The sequence below is a fragment of the Heterocephalus glaber genome, unplaced genomic scaffold (assembly GCF_053883595.1).
Source record: "Heterocephalus glaber isolate CG9 unplaced genomic scaffold, H.glaber_assembly_v1.0 deba00001537, whole genome shotgun sequence".
Taxonomy (NCBI): domain Eukaryota; kingdom Metazoa; phylum Chordata; class Mammalia; order Rodentia; family Bathyergidae; genus Heterocephalus; species Heterocephalus glaber.
In genome coordinates, this window is record NW_028258332.1 from 7,035,195 (window position 1) to 7,054,475 (window position 19,281).

At 41.4% G+C, this 19,281-nt stretch overlaps 1 protein-coding gene across 1 annotated transcript; it reads right to left on the reverse strand.

The window, feature by feature from the left end:
- Positions 1 to 7,653: 7,653 nt before the first annotated feature.
- Positions 7,654 to 8,547, reverse strand: LOC147824602 (taste receptor type 2 member 1-like). Its single transcript, XM_087189202.1, has 2 exons — positions 8,173 to 8,547; positions 7,654 to 7,794 (listed from the first exon to the last, which is right to left on the reverse strand). Exons 1-2 carry the CDS (start codon positions 8,545 to 8,547, stop codon positions 7,654 to 7,656), a joined length of 516 nt encoding a protein of 171 aa, XP_087045328.1.
- Positions 8,548 to 19,281: the final 10,734 nt, after the last annotated feature.

Here is a 19,281-nt window from a genome sequence, read left to right on the forward strand (position 1 = left end):
CTAGACACCTGTTTGTCCTTTGCATCTCTCTTATTTCACTTTCTTTAATGTTTTTAAGGTTCAGCTGTGTTGCACCATGCATCAGAAATTCATCCCTTTCTTAAGGTAGAGTAATATTCTCTGGGGTGGACATGCCCATGGGTTATTCTCACATTTTACTTCTGTGTAATGTGCTTCTGTGAACACAGGTGTACAGATACCTGCTCCAGTCTGTCTTCAGTTCCCTTGGGTGTAGGCCTAGGCATGGAATTACAGGAACGTATGGAAATTAGGTTTAACTTTTTGAGGAACAATCAAGCTGCATTGCACAGCTTTCTCGTTGTTGCCATTGCTCATTCTCACATGGCAGGACTTTTTTTACCCCAACACTTGCTCCTTTCTGTAAGACATCATGTCCCCTTGATCTTTATATTGGGATTAGTCACTTGACAAGCAATGCATGTGGCAGCACCTTTAGGCACTGTGATTGATTGATGTTGATTGATCGATTATTAGGGTGGAGCATATGCAACTATCATTGCTGTGGGTCAGAGATCCTGCCAGTCCAGCAGTTTCATAGGGTTGACAACTCAAAGTGACAAGGGTGGCAGTCAGGCACTGCGTTTGAAACTTGGTCGCACCAACCTGTCACCTCCTCCTGCTAAGCTTAGAATCAGTCCTGTGACCATTTCAAAGGTGGAGAATGTGAGGTTCAGGCTCAGCAAGTCATCTCAGGGAGTCCATCTCAGCCTCTTTAGTTATGAGCCTGTCTGGTCCACTGTGTTCCTTCCCATGTACTCATCTCCTCTCCTTCTAGGTTGCCGCTGGAGATTCCTGGTGACAGGGCTTAGGACAGTCCCTATCACCTGGAAGTGGCATTCATTTGAACCCACAAATATGTACATGAAGCTTCGGTAAGTTTGTGATATTATCACCTTCATCCTTTCCCCATTTTACAGATGAAAACACTAAGACCCAGCTCATTGCAGTGCTTGCTTGCTTGCTTACTGGGTTGCCTAAATGACTGAAATAAACAGGTGCAGTGCTTTCTTGAATGCAGAGCAGAGGAGTGGGACTACCGGCTTTGTCAAACACTAATTCTCTGTGCTTCTAATGGAAGGCATTAGCTCAACGTTCCCTCCCTTCCCATAGAGCTGGTTCTCCAGTGCCACTGTTAACCCTTGTGATCAAAGGCACGGATCCTTGTTTGAAGAATTTCATGCATTTTAGTAGACAAGCAGTGGCATATATTCTGGAGAGTATTTATCATAAAATTGAGCTTTTCCATCAAGTGCTGGATGTGGTTAATGTTTCTGAAAGCCAATGGGCAGGAGTTCAGGTGAAGCAAGACTTATATTTTACGACAGTTGCAGTGTCTGCTGTCCAAATGGGTGAGTTTATGACCAGTCCATGTATTTAGGAACAGAAAATCCTAGCCCATTGCTAAGGATAGGGACACTTATTTATTTTCTACATGCTTTCCTACCTGCTGGTCTTCAGAGGAATCTGAAGGTTCCACAGTGGCTCAGGAATTTGAGTCATTCGCAGAATATTCATCAAGAGTCAAGTTCAATCAGATTGTGGGACCTTGTTGCCTGCTCTTGAGTTCAGTTTCCCCTGTTGCATGTCAGTGTGTGCTTATATTTTCTTACACAAATCTACCAAAAAGAGAGCTACTGCTGAGGGAAGCTAAAGTGCTCTGTTAGAGAATGCCTCCCAACCTCACACACAGAGACAGTTCAATATATCTCTTTTTCCTAGGAAATGTTGAAGTGCAAACACAATGAACCTTAAGTCATTTTGAAAATAGACGTGTTTTTAGTGCTTTAAGTAGACTGTTGATTCAATATTTTGTTATATGGATGGTCTCATAGAGAAACGCTTAAAATAGAAATAACTACAACACCAAAAAGAATAATAGGCAACCCATGCTTCATTGATTTGAATATGTTTTGAATTATAGGATAAAATCACAACTCCTTGTCCCCAGCCAAAAAGATTAAATACATCCAGATGTCCTAGATATGAATCCAGATGTTTACATCATATCTTAAACAAATCATTATTTAATCTTGCTGAGGTACAGAGTGATGTATCAGAGTTTAATATATAAAGGGAGAGAGATGTTCCTTTTGTGTAGAAATAAGGCAGTGAAATAAATAACTATGAGCTACCCTGAATTTATATCAACTTTTCCCAGAGAAACCACCAGCAGAGCTAAGAGACAACCTACAGTGTGGGAAAAAGTTTTTACCAGCTGTTCCTCAGACAAAGGTCCACTATCTAGAATATATAAAGAACTAAAAAAAAAGCAGACCCCCCAAGTTTAAAGACCGAATTCAAAATTGGGCATCTGAAATGAACAGACATTTCTCAGACAAAGAAGTAAAAACAGCAAATAAACACGTGAAAAAATGTTCAATATCACTGGTCATTCCAGAGATGCAGATGAAAACAACACTGAGATTCCACCTCACCCCAGAAAGAATGGCTGCTATCAAGAAAGCAAACAATAATAAATGCTGGTGGGGGTGTGGGAAGAAAGCCTTCTCCATTGTTGGTGAGAGTGCAGACTGGTGCAACCATTGTGGAAATCAATATGGAGATTCCTCAAAAAACTAAGATTAGAGGTCCCATTTGACTCCGCTATTCCTCTACTGGGTTATCTATGCAAAAGAATTAAAAGAATCATACCACAGTGACATATGTGCACCCATGTTTATAGCAGCACAATTTGTAATAGCTAAAGCTTGGAAACAGCCCAAGTGCCCATTGACTGGAAACTGGATAAAGAAGATGTGGTTTTTAAATAAAATGGAGTACTACTCAGCCATAAAGAATGAGAAACTAGAGACATTTATAGCTAAGTGGATGCACATTGAGGCCATACTCTTAAATGAAATAAATAGGACACATATGTGTAAATACTGAATAGTTCTCTGGTGTGAAAAATTAAAAGCGTAAATAAGGATCAAAATGTATGACTGATATTGTGAAATATGAAGATAAGGTCTAAAGGAGTAGGGGACGGCTGGGGATTTAGCTCAGTGGTTCCAGTACCTGCCTAGCAAGCACAAGGTCCAGAGTTCGATCCCCCATACCCCCCCTCAAAAAGAAAGAAAGAAAGAAAGAAAGGAGTAGGGGAAGTGGGAATAGTAAGAGGAAGGAAAGAAGGGAAAAGAAAAAATATGAGAAAAGGAAAAAATGGAAAAGTCTTTGTAAATAGGGAAAGGTGGAGGGGATGAAGGGAGGACAGGGGAATGGGGGAAAAAATAAGAACCAAGATACATCATGTAAAGGTACAAGATCCCAATGATGAATGTAACTGTATTGTATACCTAGAATGTACCAATAAACTTAATGGAAAAAAATATTGACATTTCCCCAACAGTTTAATGTTTTTAGCTCACCGAGGTTTTCTTAGTACCCAGCTTTTCTCCTGCCATAAATGTTTCTGAGGATAGGCTACAATTATTAGGTGGCAAAGAATAATAATAACAAAAAGAATACCTCACTTGAGTTGTGCTAACACAGGGCTTAAACTGACTCCTAACTCATTCCATAGCAAGACCTTCTTTACAGCATGTGGATCACCGTAGCCTGGCCATTTGGATCTTTCTCCAGCACAGGTGCCACCAGCCTGTGACCTCTGTCATTTCACTGAATACCAAAGTCAATTTGCATAATTTGGCTGGTTTGTTTCTCCCTTGTATATTTCTAGTTAATTACCTGCCTTTCTTCTCATCCAAAGTGGTGTAGCTCCACATGGACATAAATTATAGGAACCATATTATCCAAGTCTAAAAAGAGAATAGTCATAGTCTGAAAAGTAGGACTATAAACAAGCAAGCAATCAGCCCTCATCTTTGAACTGTCTAAAGTATCCAGGATGGGAAATCATTAGCCTCAGGAACTGATTAGCCTGAAGTCCAAGAGTAATCATTAAATGCTAATGTATTCCTAGCATATTCCAGTTCAAATCAGTATATCTTCAAGCACTTGCTACATTTGAATGAGTGACTGAGAATTGAAGGGGATTTATAGATGGGAGACATTTAGAATTGCATGTTAATATTCACATTGTTACAATACTCGTATTTTTAAAAGTCAGTGTACAGAGGCACACAGACTTAGGCTTCTCAGGTGAAGTCACCAACTTCCATCAGTGCGGACTGTGGAGAACTCCCCTGTGGGCCCTGACAGTTCTGAAATGCAATGGGCAGTCCCCTTGGTGGCACCACAACGCTGATCTCCTGGGGCCTCGGGGTGTGGGGGGCAGATGGATAGGCAGGACATCTCAGGCTTCAGAACCCGTGAGAGCCAGGCCTGTGTTACCCCGTCTTCCTTGCCAGTCACCACACTGCAGACCAGGTGGTTACAGGTACACAGGTTTCTCTTGGCTCCTGGCTCTGGGCCGAGGGCTGCATCTCCTGCTGGCCTTCTGAGTAGCAGGGGAGAGACGGTGAGTACACATGTGTGTCTCCTCGGGTGCCTGTCCCTCTTCTTACAAAGCCACCAGGATTCAATTTCGGGCCCCTCTCTGATGACCTTATGTAACTATAAATATCCCAAAGATTCTACCTCTAAATACCACAGGGATGAAGTTTCTTTCTTCTTCATTCCTCATACTGTGGCCTAACTTTCAACACAGGAACCTCAAGGGACACTCAAGCTATATCCAAACCATTGCCATCATCATAAACACTACAAACCATTCTGAAGCAGGAAACAGTAAGGACCCCAGGACAGATAACTCTTCACCAGGAAGATAGGAGCAAAAAGCAGCTTTTAATGGTGCCGGTGGCTCATCGAGTGACTCCTGTCAGTCTCGAGAGCCCTGAATAGAAGTTTGCACTTCCTTATAAACCTCTTTTTACATCTACAAAGCTTAATTCCATTGGATTTCCCTGGGAATAGAGCAAGCAGGATTTATATAAAGCAGAGAAGTGGAAAGGGGGAGAGAAAAGAGTTCTGGCAGGGGTTTGAGTCTGCTATGCTCCTTTGGTGACAGATTACAGGAGTGGTCAGCTACTGAGGTGCATTCTACAAAAAGCACAGTTACCTCATTAACTTATAGTTGCCTAATAACACAGTTAACCCATAGTTGCCCAATTCCATATGGAGGAGTGGTCTCCTCTCACAATTCTTCTCCTCTTTCTTTGTTTCTTTTGGTACTGGGGATTGAACTCGGAATCTTGCGCTTTTGAGGCAGGCAGCGGCACCACTCAGCTAAATCCCTGGCTCCACTCTTTCTTTGTTTCATTCTTTTGTTCATTCTTTCTCTTTCTCTTCTTTCCTTCTTTTCTTTCCTTCTTTGTTTTGTCTCTCCTTCTTACCTCTACTTCATTCTTCTCCTCCCCGTTTCTCTTTCTTGCAGTGGTCCTGGGAATTGAACCCACACCCTTCATACTGAAGTACATCCTAAGTCATTGTAATGTTTTTGAAGAAAGGATTGCTAAGTTGCTTGGCTAGTCTCACATTTGCAATACTAGTGGCTCAGCCTCCAAGAGAACCAGAAGATAGCACTGTGTCAGGACAGATAGAGATCGAAATGCTGCTAGAAGAGAGAAGGGCAAAAACTGGCAATCCTGATTAATCCAGATAAAGAGGGCCCCAGAGACACAAAGTCTGAGACTCATTTGGTTTTAAAATAGAGCAGTTAGTGCTATACACAAAACCCAGCAACACAATAACTAGGCAATATTTCTGGAAGAAATTTATTTCTAGGAAAGTAGGCAGGGGTAATGTTTTTAGAATGCTTTACTTTATCATTTTCCTTTATTACAATTCTTAAAAATATTCGTAAACAAACTTAGTCATACCTTCATAGTTTTGACATTAACTAGCACTATCAGAGCAAAAGTTATGTAAAATAAAATCAGAATTTGGTATCTGAGGAAAAAAAAATCCCAGGAGAGTTGTGTGATGGCAGATTTTCCCCTGCATGTTAGAAGATGTGCTCTCTCTCTCTCTCTCTCTCTCTCTGCCCATCTGAAGGTACACACATCCTGGAGTCACAGAGCAAGTATTTGCTAAACTGGAGATGTGAGAAATATAAGTATACCCCTTCACTGTTGCTTCACAGTGAGAGCAACATTGACCTCTGGACACATCTGCTCTTCCACAGGGAAGAGCTACCACAGGGAGGGCATGGCAGCTACTAACAGGAAGTGGAGGCTTCTACTTGTTCCAGGACCTAAGAAGACACAGAGAACTCCTAACTCCCATAGCCAAAAAGACACCCATGTCTCCAGATCTGCTGATGCCACTCCTGGATGAGTTGCATGTCTTGGATTAGAAAATCAGAATTTGTATCTTTGCTACTGATGATTGGCAAATCTAATGAATAATTGATAATTTGAAATAGGAACAAAGGTCCAAAGAAGAAGGAGTGAAGGGAGGGGAAGGGGAAAGGAAAAGAGGGAAAGGAAAAACTATGAGAAAAGGAAAAAAAAATGGAAATGAAATCTATGTAAATAGGGAAGGGCAGAGGGGGTGAAGGGTGCACAGCTAATGGGGGGAAAAAATAAGAACCAAGATATATCACGTACAGGTACAAACACCCAATGATAAATGTAAAAGAATTGTATACCTAAAATGTACCAATAAAAGAACTAAAAAAAAAATCTAACACATTTTACATCATCATATTTGAAATTTACAGCTAAATTTAAGAAGTTTATTTTATTTTATTTTACTTACTTGCCTGAAAGCAGAGGGTTTTGAATTTGGTTTGGAAACATATATGTACATCTTAGATTACAAAATCATCAGCCAGCCAAGCATAAAAGGCATCTATGAGGTCAAGCAGGTGCTGACACACCCAGTCCCTCTCACACACTGGTGTTGCCTCACTGAGAAGACAAGCTGTGGAGTAGGAGTATCAAGTCACCACCGTCCATTGGAAAGGTCCCGAGCCAAGTGCACACATGCAAAATTAAACATCTTTGCAAGGTATTATCTGTCCAAGGTGCACAATTGGGGGGCTGCAAAATGATACAATGGTCTCAGTTCGTCTCTTTTCTCCTCCCCTTCTTTCATTTCTTCCACCTATCAGCCTTTTTATCTGTTCTTAGGAAGTGTCACCATCACATCTAGGTTCTCTGCAAAATGATACAATCCATATGCTCACAGGACAGATAAGGACTACCAGTCTTCAGCTTCCTAGGAATGGCCTCATTACCTGTGACTTCAATAAAAAGAAGAGGAATCATGTGCATGTAGAAAAAACAGTCAGCCCATTGGACTCAGATAAACCATTTAGGACTAGGCACCCGACCCACAGGGGTGCTATAACATTCTGTGTCTTTCTGACATCACAAGTTCAAGCAAGTGCTTTCTTCCTCTTCAAGACTTTCAACTGTGAGAAAATTATGATTTTTCATACATTTGGAAGACAGTATACAGGAAAATCCCTGTACAATTTGTCTTGCAAAATGATGGTTCCATATCACAAGCAGAGCACTAACATAGATGTAGTAAACTGACACCGGTTGTGGATTCAGATCAATTTAACCCATTGTGAAGGTAACATATCTGGAACCGTGACTTGGGATGGACAGACTTCGATGCACAGCTGTACATTTATGAACTGAATGTTTGTTGGGTGAGTAAGATGAGGCAGGAACTGGGAACCATCGACTCCTAGATCCTTGGGACAGATCCGAGTTCTTCTCACTGACTGCACTGACCACGACACAGGAAAATTTTTGCATTTTGTTTCAGTTTAGGGTTTCCTAAAATTAAGATGACAGAGTGTATACATGGGTAGATGTCAGCCACCGTGGAGCAGAACACATATAGGAAGCTTCCAAACTGCAAAATTTGAAAAAAGAACAAAATGGCAGCTGTATAGTGGAAGACGTATAGAACTAGGAATGACAGGATGGACAGTATGGGCCTGAAGGAGGCGCCCCTGCCTTGGTCCCTGGTACTTGCAGCAATGGTTCTCATCTTCTGGGTATGTCTCCCCAGGGAGAAAATCAAGAGCAAAATAGTAATGAGGAAGATAATTAATGGTACTGTAATCTGAATCAAAAGTGATAATGGTATAACATTCATTCCTTTCGGTTGAGTTGCATTTTTGCACAAAGAGTTGATGAAGAATTTTTGAGTAAAAGTCCATGTATATTTGCTGTAGATGCCAGTACTGATAGATGCATACAGTAGAGACCCCAGGATCAGCCATGGCACCATCTTGGATATCTTCTTCTTCAGCCAGAAGAGCAGTGGGTGTGGGACTGTGACAATCTTGGTGCAGTAGAAAACACCAAGCCATGTGGCCAACCAAAGCCCACAAATATTTACAAACATGAAAGGTGTATAATACATAGGAAGTACAGACCGTTTAATGAAGGAGATAAAAACCAGGTGCACAAGGAAAATGAGCACCTGCACACAAATCCTTGAAGTCGCCAGGCAGGAAATAAGCAGATCCAAAGGAGATATTTTTCTCTTCTTGATGAAGTCCGTGATGTTCACCGCCACAATGAAGCCATTTATGAAGATCCCAGTAAAAACTTGTGTCATTTCTATAAGTAAAAGGATAAAGACTTGAGGGGTTAGCATTTTAGGAAGAGGGAAATAAGTTACTTCTTTAAATGATGTATAGCTTTCTGGACAGTTAAAATTACTCATACTCTCATTTTCACCAACTAGAGCAAGACCACTCTGAGGAGCAAGATTCTAAGAATGAAGACAATGAAGTAGGAAGGCGTTGTGATTTGTTTATATCACTGCTTTCTCAATTTATTTCTGAGACATTCAAATAAGGAACAGATACTCTAGTGATAATTTGCTTCCTCCTGAGTGCTTTTGCATTTTCTAGGTCTTCTTAGCTTTCAGAGTCACCATAAGCAAATAGTGGAACTGGATACCTTCAGATGTCTGCTGAAAGTCTTCTCAGCTGGAGAACCAGCCAGAGATCCTCAACCTTCATCTCTACCATGAGTAACTAGTTGTGCCACATGTGTGATTCTACTACATATTATCAAGGTATTCTTCATAAAACACTTCTTTAATAAATGATCACCTCTGCTATCATGATATGTCACCCCAGCAAGGTAAGGCTCCTTGTAATACTTGTCTAATGTGCAAAGGATGAGCAAATCAGGACCTCCTAGAATTTAAAGTAGTTATCTACTAAAAGATACAGGATGTAACACAAAGTATCATTAAATATGATAGTAAGGCAATAATAGTTACACTTACACGTAGATACTGTGTCAGAATACCAGTGTGAGCCCAAATGAGGTCATTTATAGTTGGGAGACATTTAGAATTGCAGTGTTTGCTATATTATTGTTCAAGTAGTTGGAATACTGATATTTTTTAAATGTCAGTATATAGAAGCGCAGAGACCTATACTTCTTAGGTGATATCACCATCCTTAGTTACTGGAGGCTGGAGAACTGGATTGGGGCCAGAGGGAGTCAGTGTCACACTGGAGAGTGCACAGCCCTTAGGAGCTTCTCTCTGAAATGGAATGGGTTGTTCCTGAGGGTCTGTCTTCAAGAAGAGCCTACCTCATGGCCCACACTCTGTTCAGAAGCCTTCTGTGGAAGCCACACTGACTGCAGCACTACACTAATGTCTGGGAGCCCTAGGGCATGGAGAGCAGTTGGACAGCAGGACATCTCAGGGCTTCAGAACCTGTGAGGGCCAGGCCTCTCTTAGCCCGTCTTCCTTGCCAGTCACCATAGTGCAGAGCAGGAGTGGGGTGGGTTACAAGAACACAGGTTTCTCTTGGCTCCTGGCCCTGGGCCTAGTGCAGGGCTGCATCTCTCAGGAGAGAGATGGTGAGTCTACACATGTGTCTCCTAGGGTGTCTGTCCATCTTCTTACAAAGCCACCAGGATTGATTCTCTGGCCCCTCTCTGATGACCTCAGCCACCAGTAAACATGCCTAAAGTTTCCTCCTTCAAACACCAGAGAGGTTCAGTTTCTTGCTTCTTCATTCCTCATAATGAGACTCAGTTTCACACAGGGACCCTGAGAACATATCCAAACCATAGCCATCACCTTGAATGCTGTCACTCCCTTTCTTTCTCTGTTTCTTTCATTTCTTTCTTTCTCATTTTTTCTCTTTCTTTTATTTCTCTCTTTTCCTTCCTTCCTTTCTTCCTTCTTTTATTTTGTCTCTCCTTTCTCCCTCTAATTCTCTCTCTCTCTCTCTCTCTTCTGTTTCCTTTTTGTTTTCTATGATCTTTGGGATTGTACCCAGACTCTTCACACTGAACTACATTTGAAAGGAGTTATTGCAACTTTGCCCAGGCTAGTGTCACATTTGCAAGCCTCATGTGTCAGCCTCCCAGAGTGCTAAAGTTATAGGCACACACTAACATGCTTGGCCAGTGGGTCCAGTTCTAAAAGCAGAGGAGCTTCATTCTTCATAAAAAGAACTAACTTTCAAACACAGGAATCTTGAGGTGTTGTAGAATTTAACAAATCAGAGATATCAAAAAGTGAAATAGGAGGATTTATTTAGGTGAGCACTGGCCAGGTGGACTTGTGTCCAAAGGCTGAGTCCAGAACAAAGGAATGGCTCTAGTTTTATACATGTTGTGTGTTGGGGTTGGTCTACCTAGTAGCCCAAAACTTGTGGGGAGAAGCAGAACAATGGCCACTAGTCCAGTTGCTGCCATTTTGTAGCTTAGCATATCTTGATGTCTTGGTGGGGTGAAAACAGAACCTTACGTGAAAAGGAGGTTGTGAAACCTTACTTACAGAGACAAAGTTACTAATTTTATTAGTAATAGAACAAAGAACAACAGCCATAGGAGGGGGAAATCTAAGGGGAGATTCCTTAGGTTGTGGAAACTTGTTTTTCTTTCTTTCTTTTTAAAGTCCTGCGTCACCCTCCCCCCTTTGATGCTTTCTATAAATGAATTTCAATAGAGAGAATCATCATCATTATGATCTACCTTGTTAAGGGGTATGGTTCCCTGTTGGGCAGAGATTGGGACTTGGTCAGAGCCATTAGTCCAATGGGGGTGTGTCTGTCTAGCAGAGTCTCTATGGCCAACTGAATGCTTTTGACAAGCAGGGATAAGAGATAAGGGCGAATGAGACAAGCTCCCAAGATAGCCACAACTATTACTATCAAGGTCTTGAGTCCTCCAAAAGATAAAAGCCAGTCTCCTACCAGAGAATCCAGAGACCATCCTTTCCATATTTTGACTGGGACATGGTCTAATATCTGAATTCTTGCACATAAATAGGGATGTAGTACCACATATTCCATCTTCTAGGTAGCTTGGCTGCAGTATTGAATAATTCTCTATGAATGCCACTTGTTGTCTTTCCAATATCCTATATTTATGTCCATTTTGATTCTCTTATCTGGTTCTCCATAGACAGATTACCCTAGAGTTTGTCCTTCTCTCAAAGATATAAGAAAGAAGGATGTTCTAATTATCTTCAGTATACAGGCTCCTGACCATTTGGCTGGTAGATGTCACTATGCTTGGATTCCATAGACCAAATAGAGGCCAGGGTGCATTCCAGTCATTTGGGGCCTCTAATGGGTACCAAGAGTGCTTTAAAGAGGGAAAGAAAAAAAATGGATTGGGGTGGGGTAATTGAGAACTGTTCACAAAGTTTTTCCCAAAGTGTCATTATAGTATCATTGCTCTTGACAAGTTAGTTCTACCAATGAGTCTGTAAAGTTCTTTCACCAGTGAGCAACATACTTGGGTTCATGAATGTGGAGTGGAGAGAAGATGTGGGTAGGGCAAGTCTGTCTTCTGGCCTTAATTCTCTTGCTTCCTATGGCTATGCGTCTCCCATGTTAGTTCCCCCAAATACATAACATGAGGAGATACTTAGGTTTTGAACTATGTTTTCAGGTAAATCAGTGAACAGGCTTTGGCCAGTGAAGGAGGTTTAAGTAACTCTTGCTGAATATATTCATAGAATGAGATGAAGACTAGGAATCATTGGGCCGAATGGGACTGAGTCTTTATTTTCCAAAAAATATATATAGGTCCTTAACTTGATCCTGAATAGCCAAGTGTTGATGTCATAGGGAAACCTGAAGCCATGTGGCCAGATCTTCCTGTAGAATGGTGAAGTTTTACAATTACAAGGTCCTGTCTGACAATTTGGTTTGATAGGTAACTTTGTAAGGGTTGCAGTCTCTTACCCCAGTGTTTGGGGTGTTCTCTTGCTGACTGGAACAGTAGCCCCAGTGACACATTTCCAGCAGAACCATTTGCAGTCTTCTCATGATTGGGTTGAGGAGGCCATAGTAACAGTAATCCCTTTCTGAGGTGCACACAAGAGCATAGGACTATCTCTATGATATCTTTCCCATGATATACCTCCACCTGAGCTTGCAGATGGGCTTCATATGTTTCTTGGCATGTATGAAAGTACAGAGAAATGGTCCCTTTCTGATTTGGAGGGACCTTAGTTCTGCTTAAGAGGCCACCATCACTTGTTTTCTCCTTCCCAGCATGAACCTTAAACCAGATTTCATAAAGTGAAAACTTGAGGTCACAATAGATGCAAGCCTGGTTGTTTCCTGGGTCAAAAATTGAGTAGGAAGTTTGATTATGAGCACATGTTCCCTGATATTTCCCTGTAAATTCATAATAGGCATGGTATAGCAGGATTCTTGTTTTGATGTTCCCCAAACATGTAGTGTAGATACAGGTTAAACATCCTTCTAGGGATTTCTCTCTTAGCAGGGGCAGAGGGAGAATTATAATAAGGAGGAAAGGAGACTTATGCTGTCATTGTAACTCCATATTGAACCTCAAGTTCTGAACATGCATGTACTGGTCAGCTCCCAGAGTGATCAGAACAGGGCTGTTGTTTCCTCAGGTTTCAGCCATTTGTAGACCTGTCAGCTTCCAGGGTGACTAGAGCCGGATTGCTGTTACCTGTGGCAGGTTGATCTCACCATAGGATGAGCAGGTTTAGATGGTCTGGATCCTGTGGGCTGATCCACTTGTATTGGGTTGCCAGTTTTAACCGACTGTGGACTGTGGTGAATCCAGGAACAGCTCCTTCAACTTTAACAGCAGTGAGTATAGACATGATTACAGAATGAGGCCCATCCTATATGGATCATAGGGTGGTTAGATTCCATTTCTTCACCAAGACAAAGTCCTTGGGATTCAAGGGGTATATTGGTCTATTAGGTTCTTGAGAAATCTCTCTGGTACCCAGCCATGCATACATTGCATGGGTATTCCTAATGCTTTCATCTGCTTTCTTAGGGTCAATTTCCCTTGTTTACAGAGATCACTCTTGCTGTGACCTATGATTGAGGGTGGCTGGCTGCACAAGATCTCATAAGGAGAATACCCACTTTGTTTGGGGGGTTGTACCTGACTCAGAGGTGGACAATGGCCAGGACCTGATAGTATTCCAAGCAGGTTTCTTGGCATTAGTTTTTCAACAATTGTTTGAGTCTCTGGTTCATATACTCTACCTTCCCTGAGCTCTGTGGCTTGTAGGTTGTGTGTAGTTTGCATTTTATTTTTAACATTCATGTCAGTCTCTGACTGTCTTGGCTATGAATGCCAGTCCATTTTCTGACTTCAAGATCAGGGACTTACTTGCTAAGACATGTGGCAGAGGGGGGTTGGTCTTCCTAGCAGCAAGAAACTTGTGGACAGAGGCAGAAAAAAGACAGTCAAGCTGTAACAGTTTTGTAACTCCTCATATCTTAGTGGGCTTGGTCCGGTAAAAATAGGATCTTATGGGACCAAGAAGTTGTGAAACTATACTTACAGAGAAAAGGTTACTAATTTTATTTGTAATAGAACCAAAACAACAGCAACAGGAAAGTAAAGTCTAAAGGGAAATTGCTTAGTTTGGAGAAACTTGCTTTTCCTTCTTTTTCATGTCCTGCTTTAGAGAGACACTCAAGCCATATGTAAACCATGCCATCCCCAGAAACCCAGCTCATGCCCTTTCTTCCCTCTTCCTTCTCCCTTTTTGTCTTCCTGTCTTTCTTCTTTCATTTTCCCGTTCTTTCTTTCTTTCTTTCTTTCTTTCTTTCTTTCTTTCTTTTTCTTTTTCTTTTTCCTTCCTTCCTTTCTTTCTTCCTTCCTTCCTTCCTTTTCCTTATTTCCTTCATTTCTTCTCTCCTTTCTCTTTGTCTCCTCTCTCTATTTTTCTCTTGCTCTCTCTCCTTTTCTAATTTCTTCCTGTGGTCCTGGTAATTTGTCCTATACCATATACACTGGGCTATATCCTCAAACTTAGAAAAATACTTTTTGAAACAAGGTATTGTAAATTGATGATAAATTTCATAGGCTAGCCTCACACTTGCAATCCTCCAGCCTCAGCCTCCAGAGGGCTGGAATTACAGGCACTCACTCCTATGCTTGGCCAATAGGCCCCATTTTGAAAAGCAGGGGGTTGAGTACTCTAACAGGACAGATAGAGATCAAGTTGTTGCTGGATGAGAGAAAGACAGAAAAAATTGGCAAGACCGGTTAATCCAGATAAAGAGGGCTCCATAGACACAAAGACTGAGACTGTTGTGCTTTTAAAATAGAGCAGTTAGTGCTGTACAAAAAATGCAGCAACACAATAGCTAGGCAACATTTCTGGAAGAAATATACTTCAGGAAAGTAGGCAGTGGCAATGCTTTTAAAATGCTTTACTGTACTTTATGATTTTACTTTATTACAATTCTTGAAAATAGTAAACAAACTTGGTCATACCTTCATAGTTTTGACATTAACTAGCACTATTAGAGAAAGAGACCAGAAATAGAATCAGAATTTGTTTCTTAGAAAAAAATTCCAAAACGTTTCTCCCTGCATGTTTGAAGTTGCTCCCTCTCTCTTTCTGCCAAACTGCAGGTATACATATTGTGGTTCAAAAAACAAGTATTTGCTGAACTAAATATGTGATAAAAATAAGAGTGCCTCTTCATTGTTCCTTTCACAAGGAGAGCAATATTGACCCTCTGATGCATCTGCTCTTCCCGGAGCTGCCTCCTTCAGGGAGGGCATGGCAGCTACTAACAGGAAGTGGAGGCTGCTACCTTGTTCCTTTGGGAATCAGGTCCAGCACCTGAGAAGTCACAGACAACTTAATTCTCACACTCAAGGAGACACACGCATATCTCTAGATTGTCTAAAGCAACTCTTGAATGAGTTGAATGTCTTGGATTACAAAATCACAATTTGAATCCTTATTACTGATGATTGGCAAATCTAAACCTAACACATTTTCCATCATCAAACAGAAACCAAACCTTACAGCTAAACTTAAGAACATCTTTTTAAAAACTTTTATTTACTTGACTGAAAGCAGAGGAGTTTTTAATTTGCTTTGGAAACATAAATGTACATCACCAAAATCATCAGCCAGCCAAGCTTAAAAGGCAACTAGGAGAACAAGCAGATGCTGACACCGCCAGCCCCTGTCATGTACTGGTGTTGCCTCACTGAGAAGACAAGCGATGTGGTAGGAATATCAAGTCACCATCATCCATTGGAAAACTTATGAGCCAAGTGCAGTCATGCAAAATGAAACATCTTTGCAAGCTATTGTCTGTCCAACGTGACCAATTAGAAGGGATGGAAAATGTGGCTTCAGATCTCAACTTCTTCTTTACTCCTCCTCTTCCTTTTCGTCCACTTGTCCATTTTTTATTTCTTGCTTGGAATTGTCACAATCACAACTAGGTTCTCTGCAAGATGGACACAATGCACATGCTCACAGGGACTCAGTAAAGCTACATCTGCTCAGCTTCCTTTCCAGTCTAGGAAGAGCTTCATTACTACTGACTCCAACAAAGAGGGGAGAAATCATACCCAGGTAGATGAACAGTCAGCCCATTTGAGTCAGATAAACCATTTAGGACTAGGCAACTGGGTTGGGCCCAGAGGGAGCCAGGGTCACGCTGGAGAGTGCACAGCCATTAGGAGCTCCTCTCTGAAATGTAACAGGCTCTTTTCATATGTCTGTCCATAGGAAGAGCCTCCCTCATCACCCAAACTCTGTTCAGAAAACTTCTCTGGAAGCCACATGGACTGCAGCACTACAATAATGTCTGGGAGCCCCAGGGCATGGAGAACAGTTGGACAACACAGAACATCTCAGAGATTCTGAACCTGTGAGGGCCAGGCCTGTGTTAGCCCATCTTTCTTGCAATTCACCACACTCTAGACCAGGTGGTTATAGGTACACAGGTTTCTCTTGGCTCCTGGCTCTGGCCCAAGGACTGCATCTCCTGCTGACCTTCTTGGTAACAGGGGAGAGATGGTGAGTGTACATGTATGCCTCCTCTGTTGCCTGTCCTTCTTCTTACAAAGCCATCAGAATTCAATCTCAGGGCCCCTCTCTGATGTCCTCAGCCAACAGTAAACACACCCAAATGTTCCTCCTTTAAACACCATAGAGGTTTGCTTTCTTCCTTCTTCATTCTTTTCCATGAGGACTAACTTTCAACACAGGGACCCTGAGCAACACTCTAGCCATATCCAAACCATGCCAGTCACCATATGTGCTGCTCACTCCCTTTCTTCCCCTCTTTGTTTCCCATTCTATCTTATTTCTTTCCATTCTTTCTCTTTTGTTTCCTTTCTTTTTCTTCCTCCCTTTTCCCTCTTTTATCTCTCCTTCCTCCCTCTAACCCCCCACCACCACTCTTTCTGTTACTCTGTGTTTTCAATGGTCCTCTGGATTGAACCCATGCCCTTCACAATGAACTACATCCCAAGCTATTTTAATTTTAAAAAATAATTTATTGCTATCTTGCCCAGGCTAGTGCCACATTTGCAATCCTTGTACCTCAGCCTCCCAGAGTGCTGAAATTATAGGCATGCACTATTATGCTTGACTCTGAGTTTAAGTCTCACCCAGTGGCACTTGGTGTCTCTCCCATTTTGGGGCCCCCAAGACTACAGGCAAAGTGAACAGGAGAGTGTTATCTCCAATCCCAGGCAAGCCCCCGTGAAATTTTGCAGAATTTTAGAGTTTGGAGAGACCAGTGGGTGAAACAGGAGGGCTTATTTAGGTGCACACTGGCTCAGTGGACTTGTGTCTAAAGGCTTATCCTAGGACAAAGGAAGGGCTCTAATTGTAGATATGCGGCAGAGGGAGTCGGTCTACCTAGCCAGTGGACAGAAGCAGAAAAAGGCAGTTAGTTAAGCTGTGACAGTTTTGTAACTTCTCATATCTTGGTGGCCAGGTAAAAACAGGATCTTATGGGAATACGAAGTTGTAAAACCTTACTTACAGAGACAAAGTTACTAATTTTATTTCTAGTAGCACAAAGAACAATAGCAGCAGGAAGGGAAAGTCTAAGGCGAAACTTGTTTCTATTTTTCAAGTCCTGCTTCAGAGAGATAATCAAGCCATATGTAAACCATGGCCATCACCAGAAACTCTGGTCATGCATTTTCTTCCCTCTTCCATTTCTCCTATTCTGTCTTCCTTCATTTCTTCCCTCTGCCTTCCTTCCTTTACTTCTTACTTCCTTTCTCTTACTTCCTTCATTTTATCCCTCCTTTCTCTTTGTTCTCTTCTCTCTCTCTCTCTCCTTTTTTTCTTCTTCCTTTGGTCCTGGTGATTTATCCCATACTGTGTGCACTGAGCTATATCTCCAAACTTTTAAAATTTCTTTTGAAACAAGATACTGTTAATCTGATTAATTTCCCAGGCTAGCCTCACGCTTGAAATCCTCCAGTCTCAGCCTCCAGAGGGATTGAATTACAAGCACACACTATTTGGCCAATAGCCCCCATTTCTAGAAGCAGGGGGTTGAGCACTGTGACAGGCCAGATAGAGATTGAACTGCTGCTAGATGAGAGAAGGATGAAAAAATGGCAAGACTGATTAATCCAGAGGGCTCCAGAGACACAAAGACTGAGACTCTTTTGCTTTTAAAATAGGGTACAAAACCCCAGCAACAAAATAGCTAGGCAATATTTCTGGAAGAAATTTATTTCAGGAAAGTGGGCAGTGGTAATGTTTTTAGAATGCTTCACTATACTTTATGATTTTCTTTTATTACAATTCTTGATAATATTCAGTACACAAACTTAATCATACCTTCATAGTTTTGACATTAACTAGCACTATCAGAGGAAAGAGACCTGAAATAGGATTAAAATTGATATCTGAAAAAAACATCCCAAAGATTTCTCTCTGCATGCTTGAAGTTGCTCCCTCTTTCTGCCCAACTGCAGGTACACATATTGTAGGTTCAGAGAGCAAGTATTGGTGGAACTGGAAATGTGATAAAAATAAGAGTGCCTCTTCATTGTTTGTTCCCCAATGAGAGCAAAATTGACCTCCAGGACACACCTGCTCTTACTAGTGCTATCTACATCAGAGAGGGCATAGTACCTACCAACAGGAAGTGGAGGTTGCTACTTTTTCCTTGGGGAATGTGTTTCTCAAGACTTGAGAAATATAGGAAACTTAATTCTCACACTGAAGAGCACACGCACATATCTCCAGGTTCTATAAAGAAACTGCTCTATGGGCAAAGGGAAAGGAGAACAGGGAATGGGGAAAAAATAAGATACATCATGTACAAGTACAAGCATCCGATGAGAAATGTAAAGATATTGCATACCTGATATGTACCAATAAAATAATTTAAGCAAAAAAAGAAAGAAAGAAACTGCTCTATGAGTTGCATGTCTTGGATTACAAAATAACAATTTGAATCCATACAACTGAAGATTGGCAAATCTAAATCTAAGAAATTTTAAATAATCACACAGGAACCAAAATTTATAGCTAAACTTAAGAACAACTTTTATTTTATTTTACTTACTTGCCTGAAAGCAGAGGGGTTTTGAAAACATACATGTACATCTTAGTTTCCAAAATCATCAGTCAGCCAAGCAGAAAAGGCATTTATGAGGTCAAGCAGATGCTGACACCCCCAGTCCCTCTCACACACTTAGTGTTATTTCACTGAGAAGACAAGCCATGGGGTAGGAGTATCAAGTCACCACCATCTATTGGAAAGGTCCCGAGCCAAGTATACACATGCGAAATGAAAGACTTTTGCAAGCTATAGTTGTCCAAGGTGCACAAATGTGGGAGGTGGAAAATGAAACGTCAAATCTCAAATCTGAACTACTCCTCCTCTTCCTTTTCATCCACTTATCATACTTTTTATTTGTTTCTAGGAAGTGTCACCATCACATCTAGGATCTCTGCAAGATGGACACAATACATACACTCACAGGGACACAGTAAGGCTACCTCTACTCAGCTTCCTTTCCAGTCTAAGAAGAGTTTCATTACTAGTGACTCCAACAAAGAGGGGAGAAATCATATGCAGGTAGATGAACAGTCAGCCCATTTGAGTCA